The following is an 8,176-nucleotide window of genomic DNA, read 5'->3' as shown; positions in this document are numbered from 1 at the left end:
ACAGCTCTTGATGACCCACAGGCACTGTGCCTGTCTTAACCAGACCTGCCCCCCCCCCCACGGCCCCCCACTCGGCCTAGCACAGAGAGTAGAGGACTACAGTGTACAGGGTCTGGGCCAGCGGCCTCCCCAGTCCTTTTACTAAGATGCCAGGTATTTACCTGCTCTCTACTGTCCCCTGCCCAGGGTGACATATTCCTGCTGGCCTCACAGGCCCAGGCCCCTGCTCCTACTGAGTCCCAGGGTCTGGAGTCTTAACGTCCCTTCTCCCACTGGGGGGTGACACTGAGAGGTGTCCTCTTTCCCCATTGCCCCATCCTAACCTGAGGGTACCCAAGGACCTGTCGGTCCAAGACTCCAAGTGGCACTCCCTGCATCATGCTCCAGAGTGGGGAGAGGAGAGGAGCGGTGGGGTGCTGAGTGGCTTCCCCTGTTAAGAGATCTGTCCCTGTCTCCCAACAACCTATGACCCCTTTCCCAGGAACGCTCATCCAGTCGCCTTCGCGTTCTCATGGCCAGTCTCAGGGGCAGTGAGGCTCAAAGAGCAGCTGCAGCCCCTATCGGGGGCCAGGTGAAAGCACTAATCTCCGACTACTCATCTTGGCCCCTGACCTTAACCCCAGGACCCTTGACCTCTCGTTCTGGGGCCCCTGATTTCTTCCCTTGGCGCCCCAGCCGCATCACCCCGGCGGCTTGGGCTGGGGCACCGTCGTGTTTGAACGGAGAGCCGGGGAGGCCGGCCCAGGTCTGCGGGGGGCCGAGGCCCGGACTGGAAGGTGGCGCCCTCCCGCCCCCGCCGGCCGTGACGTCAGAGCCGGACCGGGTAAAGTGAGCGGCGGCGGCGGGGCGCTGGGGGTGGAGACTGCAACCCGGAGCCGCGCGGACGGACCGAGCTCACGGCACAAGACAGGCAGCCAACGGCGACCCCGAGGTAATGGGCGAAGCGGGGGCCGGCGGGGGGCGGGGAAGAACGCCAGCGCCGCGCGGGGGTCTCCGGGGCGGCCCGGGCGAGCCGGGGCACGGGACGCACAGGGCGCGGGGTCCCGCGGCGCCTTCCGAGCGCTCGTTCGGAGGAGAGGGACCTCGGGGGCGGCGGAGAGCGGGACGGCACCCTACGGGCCCCAGGTTCGGGCCCCAGACGGCGCTCGCGGGAGTCACCGAGCCGGAGCGCAGGTACCCCGAGGACGCCCCCGCCGCAGGTGCGCCGCGGGTGGGACGCCGGGAACCGGCCCGCGCGGCCGCTGCGCGCGGCTCCGGGGCCGCTCCTCCTGCCGGGCGAGGTCGGAGCGTTGCGGGTGCTGGCAGCCCCCGGCCCGCCGCGGCCCCTCACCGCGCGTCGCGCCCGCAGCCCAGCCGCGGAGCCATGGCCCTGAGCGAGCTGGCGCTGCTCCGTTGGCTGCTGGAGAGCCGCCACTCGCGGAAGCTCATTCTGTTCATCGTGTTCCTGGCGCTGCTGCTCGACAACATGCTGCTCACCGTCGTGGGTACGTACGCACCGGGCGGCCCCCCGCCCCGGGGACCCCTTCCCTGGGCCCCCCCGCCCCACCCGTGCGCGCTCCGGGAAAGTTGGAGAACACATTTTGCAAAACCCCTCCTTCCTCCACGCCCCCACCGCCCCCATCCCCCAGACGGCCGCCCGGGGCTAGTTGCAGCCTTGTTTTGTGGCTTCGTTTTCCCGGTGGTCAAGTAAAAAAAAAGTGACATCTGTTAAGACCCAGAACTTGTGTTTCCTCCTGATAATTTCCTGCTTCCCCCTGCCTACTTCGACCGCGATGAAAAAGATTTCTTCTAAGAACCAGCAACCCCCCCCCCCCGGGGTTCAAACTAATGTGACTCTAATTATGCCAGGCAGCAAGGTGGGTTAACAATTCGGTTTAACGTTTAAAGGAACAAGTCAACAAACCTCCCCGCAAAAAAAGGAACGACATGTCCGTATATTGCATCCGTGCATGGTTGGAGGTGGAAACGTTTCAGGATCTTTTCAAGAGCAATTTGAACAGTGTTGGTTTCAGTCTTCTCCCTGTAATGGATTTTTGAAAAGCAATTAAAATCCGGGTCTCTTAATTAGTCCTGTTAATAGCAGAGTATTTGGTATGCTTTTCCTTAATGTCCAAATTTCTAACGTATGTATATATTTTCTAATTCGGATCCTCAGAGGTGGGTTATTCCCCTCCTCTCCACTTGCGGGTCTGCACCTCCAGGATTACCAGAGGAGTGGGGCGCATCAGAGTTCAGTAACAAGGACCTCGCTTCTCCTTTGTGTCACACACGTGCCCAGACCTGCTTTTACATCCGTTTTTCTTTCCCTTTATGGAAGTCTCAGGAACTTTTACATTGTCCAGGTCGTATCAAAAATCGCGGACTCCCACTCAAGTAATAGATGAAGTGGGCCTGTTGCAGAATTTCCAAATTATTCCTTCCTGTGGGTTTATCTTCCCCTAAGACTCATAATGAAATTTCGATTTCTGTTTCCTGGATTCATTCACCGAAAGGTCTTTCTGAGCCTCTTTCTGAGGAACTCTCCTTGACCCCAGGTCAGCCCTGAACAGACTTCAGACCGCATTTTGCTTTCCTAACCTATTCCTGGGAGGGAACACCGTCATGAGCAACCCCCCAGAGGCCCAGAACCCCGGGCAGGTCCCTTCTGCACAGAAGCAGACGGAGTGCTCGCAGCCTCCTGGGGCTTTGTTCTCTCCAGTGAGCTCAGCCCTGTGTGGTCCTTCCAGTGCCAGCGCGGGGATCCCCTTCCAGGGGCAGACCTCTTTGGGCCTCATGTGGCATTTCAGGCGCCGGTTGGTTGTTTTGCTGCCCTTTGCCCTGGGGGGAGGTGGGGAAAGCTTCTGTGCAGCCAGTGACTTCCCCTTGTGTTTTTGTCCGCAGTCCCTATCATCCCAAGCTACCTGTACAGCCTTAACCATGAGAAGAACACCACGGAAATGCAGACAGCCAAGCCGGTGCTCACAGCCTCTACCTCAGGCAGCTTCCAGAACATCTTCTCTTACTATGACAACACCACCATAGTCACGGGGAACAGCACGGGAGAACTTCACGGGGGGCTGCCGCAGCCGGCCACCACTCAGCACACGGTGACGAACGCATCCGCTGCGCCTTCGGGCTGTCCCAGTGAGGACAAGGACCTCCTGAATGAAAATGTGCAAGTTGGCCTGCTGTTTGCCTCTAAAGCCACCATCCAGCTCCTCACTAACCCCTTCATAGGAATGTTGACCAACAGGTAGGTCCTATTATTTTGGCCAAGGAGGGTTTTTTTTTTTTTTTGTTAAAGATTTTGAGAGAATGCCTGTGTGGGCACGCATGGGGAGGAGCAAAGGGGGACCCAGGAGAGAGAATCTGAAGCCGACTCTGCACTGATTGCAGAGCCCCACATGAGGCTCGATCCCACAACCCTGAGAGCCTGACCTGAGCCCAAACCAAGAGCCGGAGGCTTAACCGACTGAGCCACCCAGGCGCCCCTGATCAAGGAGATTTATATTTATATTGTTACCAGGTTGTTTCTCCCTGGGATCCTGTTTCTAGTTCATTCATCGGAAGGTGGAACACCAGTGGCGGGTGAGCTGGGGGAGAAACCCGATCTCTTCCTCCTTTTGCTTCTTTCCTTAATCGCGATTTCCCATTTGTTCAACCTTTCTGTTGCCCCCTCTATTGCTTAGAAAGGAAGAAACTATTGAAAGAGCATAAAGGGGCCCTCCCCAAGTGGGAGAACTCGGCTTCCGTCTAAATGCAGGATTCCATTAGTACATTTGTCAGACGCGCCCTCGGGCAGCAGGAACTCTGCGGCCACATGTCCTCCTCATCGGATTCTGCGTGTCACCCTGCTTTGTCTTGTCTCCTACCTCGGGTCATCCACCTCCCTGCAGAGAGCCAGGGTGGTTTGCTTTTGAGCTGGTGTGCTGGAGACTGGAGATGCTGGGGGGGGGGGGCGTGCGGGGACTATGGAGAAAGCCCAGTAGTCCTGCTGCATACATGGAATCTTCGCGGACACTGAGCCGTGGGCCATGTAAACAGCTCCCTGGCCAGTCACTGAGCTGGGTCCGTGTGCACAAAGGGACAAGTGAGGCTGTTTTCTGGATAAGTCAAACCAGCCGATAATGCCCCAAGCTAGATTTATGTTAATCTGGGTGTTCTGGATTTTGTTGTTGTTTTTTTGTTTGTTTTTTTGTTTTTTTTTTGGATCTCTGCCCCCCCCCTCCCAATTTTGAATAATTGTTTCCATCTCCACTGTCAGTGGCCATCCGGCTGACATTCTACAGCTGAGGTGGCCCAGCTCTGCCTGGTATGTCGGGGGCTCAAAGGCGAGGACAGGAGGCTTGCTGAGAAAAGGGAGAGGCAGCCCCTGTAGGCCTTAGCTGCAAAGAGGGGGAGCTGGTACAGTGCGAGGGGGGGAGCGGATTGCCCTCCCCACACCCACTCACACTCCCCCCCCCCCCCCCCCCCCCCCGGCCCTCAAGGCAGAAAAATGGTAGAGAAGAGAGTGCCGGGAGTCGTCCTTGTGAGCCAGGCCCAGATACAGGAGCAGAGATCAAGATTGCACCTGGAAAGGAGACCGTGGGAGGGGGGGCTCTGAATAAGGAAGGCAGGGCAAGGGGGATGGGCCAGGGCAAGGCTGGAAGAGGCCCCAAGTGCCAGGCCGGGAGCGGAGGGGGGTTCTGTTGAGGTGAAGGGGGCAGCTGGGAGCCACTCGAGGTTCCAGAGCCAAGTTGAAGAGTCAGGGAGCCAAGCACAATTTTCAGTAGGTCAGCCTGGCACCCCGTGTAAGCTGGGAGCAGGGACATCTTCACGTTCACCCAGGCTTTGGCCTGCGGTAGGGGAAGCGGGCCTGGCTACGTTACTCGCAGGGCCCTTTGTTCAAATAGTATTGAGCATTTCAGGACCGTAACAGAGCGTTAAAGCAAGCACAGGGCCCTCGTGAGAGCAGGCTGGCCCTAGGGCAGAGAAGAGGTCTGTTGAGGGAGGGCCCCTGGGGTGGTGGCAGAGGCTCAGAGAGGCAGATCTGGCCTCTTCCCCCGCCCCCCCAGGAGGCCCTGAGCCGCACACACATGTTGCTGGTCACATACCCATGGCCAGCTGGATGGAAGTACATCTTAAGCTTTTGCAGTCTGACTCTCTGGACTGGGTAGCGGGGCCCCTGAATAAATTTTAACAATCCCAAGTTGAGCCGATTTCCCCCCCACCCCTGTCTCTGTCAAGCAATATCATGAAGTGTCAGGTGACATGCTGAATAAATGGGCCTCGCAAGGACAGGATGGGCTGCCTGGGAGCCCGCCTCGAAGCACGGTTATCAAGGTGCCATTCGGAGGTTTCGCAAAACCAGGGGCGCCTGGGTGGCGGCGCAGTCGTTAAGCGTCTGCCTTCGGCTCAGGGCGTGATCCCGGCGTTCTGGGATCGAGTCCCTCATCGGGCTCCTCTGCTAGGAGCCTGCTTCTTTCTCTCCCCCTCCCCCTGCCTGTGTTCCCTCTCTCGCTGGCTGTCTCTCTCTGTCAAATAAAATCTTTAAAAAAAAAAAAAAAACAACAATCAACAGCCGGTGCAGGGTTGTTTTCCTCTGCCTCTAAGAGCGCTGCTTAAAATGCGTCTGGTGTAATTACAGAAAACGTCCCCGGGTTTTGTGTTCTGAGAAAGCAAACAGTGCAAGGGCTAGATGAGGAAGATTGAAGACATGAATGTAATAAGGGCTTGCCGATCACTTGGGCACGAATCGTCCTAGCCGGGGAGGGAAACAGAGCGCTCAGAAACTCGGCTGAAAGGGTGTGAACGTTCCAATCTTCCAAACGCAAATGGCAAATGAAAAGCTCTTTAAAAAATCCCATTCTTGTTTTTAATGCTTTGCTTACACCATGGGGAAGAGGCTTGTTTAAAGCCGGACAGATCTTTTCCCCTATGAAATACTCCAAAGGCTTTGATGTTGCAGCCACGCAAGGCTCCTGTTTGGGGCTCCAAAAAAAAAGGGGGAGTCTTCCAAGAGAAACCTAATTTTGTTTTGTGACCTGTGAAATTTGGTCTATTCTTATGATGAGTCCTCTACTTTGCAATTTAGAGCAAAACTTGTAATCCCTGACTTGTTCCCCCAGCTACCCAGCACATTTCCAAAGCCTCTCTGGGGCGGGCTGCCTTGTAATACGGAAAAGCAAACAGGTTGTAATATTGATGTAGTGTGAACTCTGTTGTCCCTCCAAAATGATCCTGAGTTTTGTATATTTTTCCATGTTGTCCAAGCCCAGTAGGCATGAATTTCAGGGACTTGCGGCATTTTCTGGGCCCCCACAGCTCTGCTCAGAGACGTGGTGCGGTCCGCTTTCCTTTCCAGGACTTTCCCTTGTGAGCCCCTGCAGATAGTCTTTTGATGTAATTTGTGCCAACCGCATCCTCAGTTATGAACGAGATGTGACTCACATTTTCAGGGTTGTAAATAAGTGTTTAAAACAGCATTTTGCAGTTGGTTAATAGGTTTCTGATTAAAGAAAGAGCGGTAAAAGGCACAGAGCATCAGAGCTGGAAGGGACTTTAGCAAGGGCTTTGGGGCCTGTCCTACCATGTTATAGGCAAAGGAGTTTGCCATGCAGGAAGAGAAAGCCTCCGCCCCAGGCAGCGGCCGGACTAGAGCCAGTGCCCAGACTGTCTGCGTGTCTTCCTCCCTTCCTGTTCTTTCCACCTGCTCCATGATTTATGGGTTTTACAGTTTGCTACTCAGGATGAACAGTGCAAGTCAAAACCTGTCCTCCTTGGATCCTTTGGGGTGCTATCTAATTGTACCAGGCTGAGCTAGTGAAAGTGAAAACCCAAACAGTGAGTTGTTGATATATATATCTATCGATAGATATATATATTTGAGATTTATTTATTTAGAGAGTGTGTGTGCATGAGCTGGGGGAGGGGGAGAGGGAGAGAGAATCTCAAGCAGAGCCCCTGCCGAGCATGGAGCTGGACCTGGGACTTGATCTGATGACGCTGAGATCATCACCTGAGCTGAAATCAAGAGTCAGACACTTAACCAGGAGAGCCACCCAGGTGGCCCCTGATTGCTATTTTTAATCACTGGGTGGGGAGTTTAGAAAAAAGCAATGTGGTTTTTTGGGCATGGACCCTCCCTCACCTCCCCAGCCCCAGAAAAATATCTCTTTCTAGCCCCTGGTATGATCTGGCCCTGCTTGCCAGCTTCTGACTGGGGGGTAAAGAAAGGCCTCCTACATCCCCAAAGACTAGGGGAGCTACTGTAGAGGCTGGTTGGAGCTACTCCTTTCTAGAGCCTTTTGCTGTAAGTGGGACCCACTCATCACATGCATCAGGGCCAGACCCTCCTGTTCGTGGTCAAGGTGCTGGGCATGAATGGCTCTTAAGGGGGGGTGGTGATACGAGAGACAGGCTGCCTGTTTGCTGTTTTGAATATTGGATAAGAGCCCTCCCTCCAAACCCTGAAAGTAAAAAATGATAATTCCTGAGAAACGTTTAAGTGCCCATTGGGCTGCTAATATGATACAAGTTTTATTCCTGTTTATTCCTGTTTGATTTTGTCTCCAGGTGCTATATTTTTACTGGAAAACAGGTGCCCAGAGAGGGAGCGAAGGACCTTTGATTTTGGCAAGAGTAGTGATCACATATCCCACAGCACACTTTCCAAAGCCCAGGGGTGCCTTGGCTGACTCGATTTTTATCTTTGAGGCTCGTGTGACTTCTAATCCCCACTTACTCCTCTCACGATTGCAGCCGTGCGTCAATGGGAGGGGGTAGGAGGAATTCGACTAGCAGCCTGTTACCATCTGCCGGGCAAGTGAATTTGAGGCGTATGTAGACCTAACGGGAATATTCCAGGCAGACCAACACTGTGAAAGCTCCTGTATGCTTCTCTCCATAAATCAGGTCAGGAATATGGTGCCGTGGACTTCACTTGCTTGCCATGGTTGCGTCTTGAGACCCAGGAGCTGTTCCACATTCACTGGATGGCTGGGGAAAGAGTTAACTCGGGGTGCTGGGGGGCAGCTCCCTCGGCTTCCTCCCTCGCCAGTCGTCTCTCTCTCGGCTCCCTGGTCTGCTTCTTATCAAGCCAGCATCAGTGGCTTCATTTATTTCCATAGTTACCTCGTATATTTGAAAGCCTGTTATTTGTCCTCACAAATCTTAGCCCACATCTGAATGACAAGGAGGAAGCCGCAGGGCGTGGGCG

General features: G+C 55.0%; 1 protein-coding gene across 1 annotated transcript in view; it reads left to right on the top strand.

The window, feature by feature from the left end:
- The first annotated feature begins 863 nt into the window (after nucleotides 1–863).
- Nucleotides 864–8,176, top strand: part of SLC18A2 (solute carrier family 18 member A2) — a 37,196-nt gene continuing 29,883 nt past the window's right edge. The window contains exons 1-3 of the mRNA XM_026494224.4: nucleotides 864–931; nucleotides 1,349–1,484; nucleotides 2,881–3,232. Coding sequence (XP_026350009.1) covers nucleotides 1,364–1,484; nucleotides 2,881–3,232 — 473 coding nt within the window. The 5' untranslated portion in view covers nucleotides 864–931; nucleotides 1,349–1,363. The remainder of the gene's footprint in view (nucleotides 932–1,348; nucleotides 1,485–2,880; nucleotides 3,233–8,176) is intronic.

The sequence above is a fragment of the Ursus arctos genome, unplaced genomic scaffold, assembly GCF_023065955.2.
Source record: "Ursus arctos isolate Adak ecotype North America unplaced genomic scaffold, UrsArc2.0 scaffold_7, whole genome shotgun sequence".
Classification (NCBI taxonomy): domain Eukaryota; kingdom Metazoa; phylum Chordata; class Mammalia; order Carnivora; family Ursidae; genus Ursus; species Ursus arctos.
Note: the sequence above shows the minus strand (reverse complement) of the source record. Positions and strands in the feature narration are given on the sequence as shown.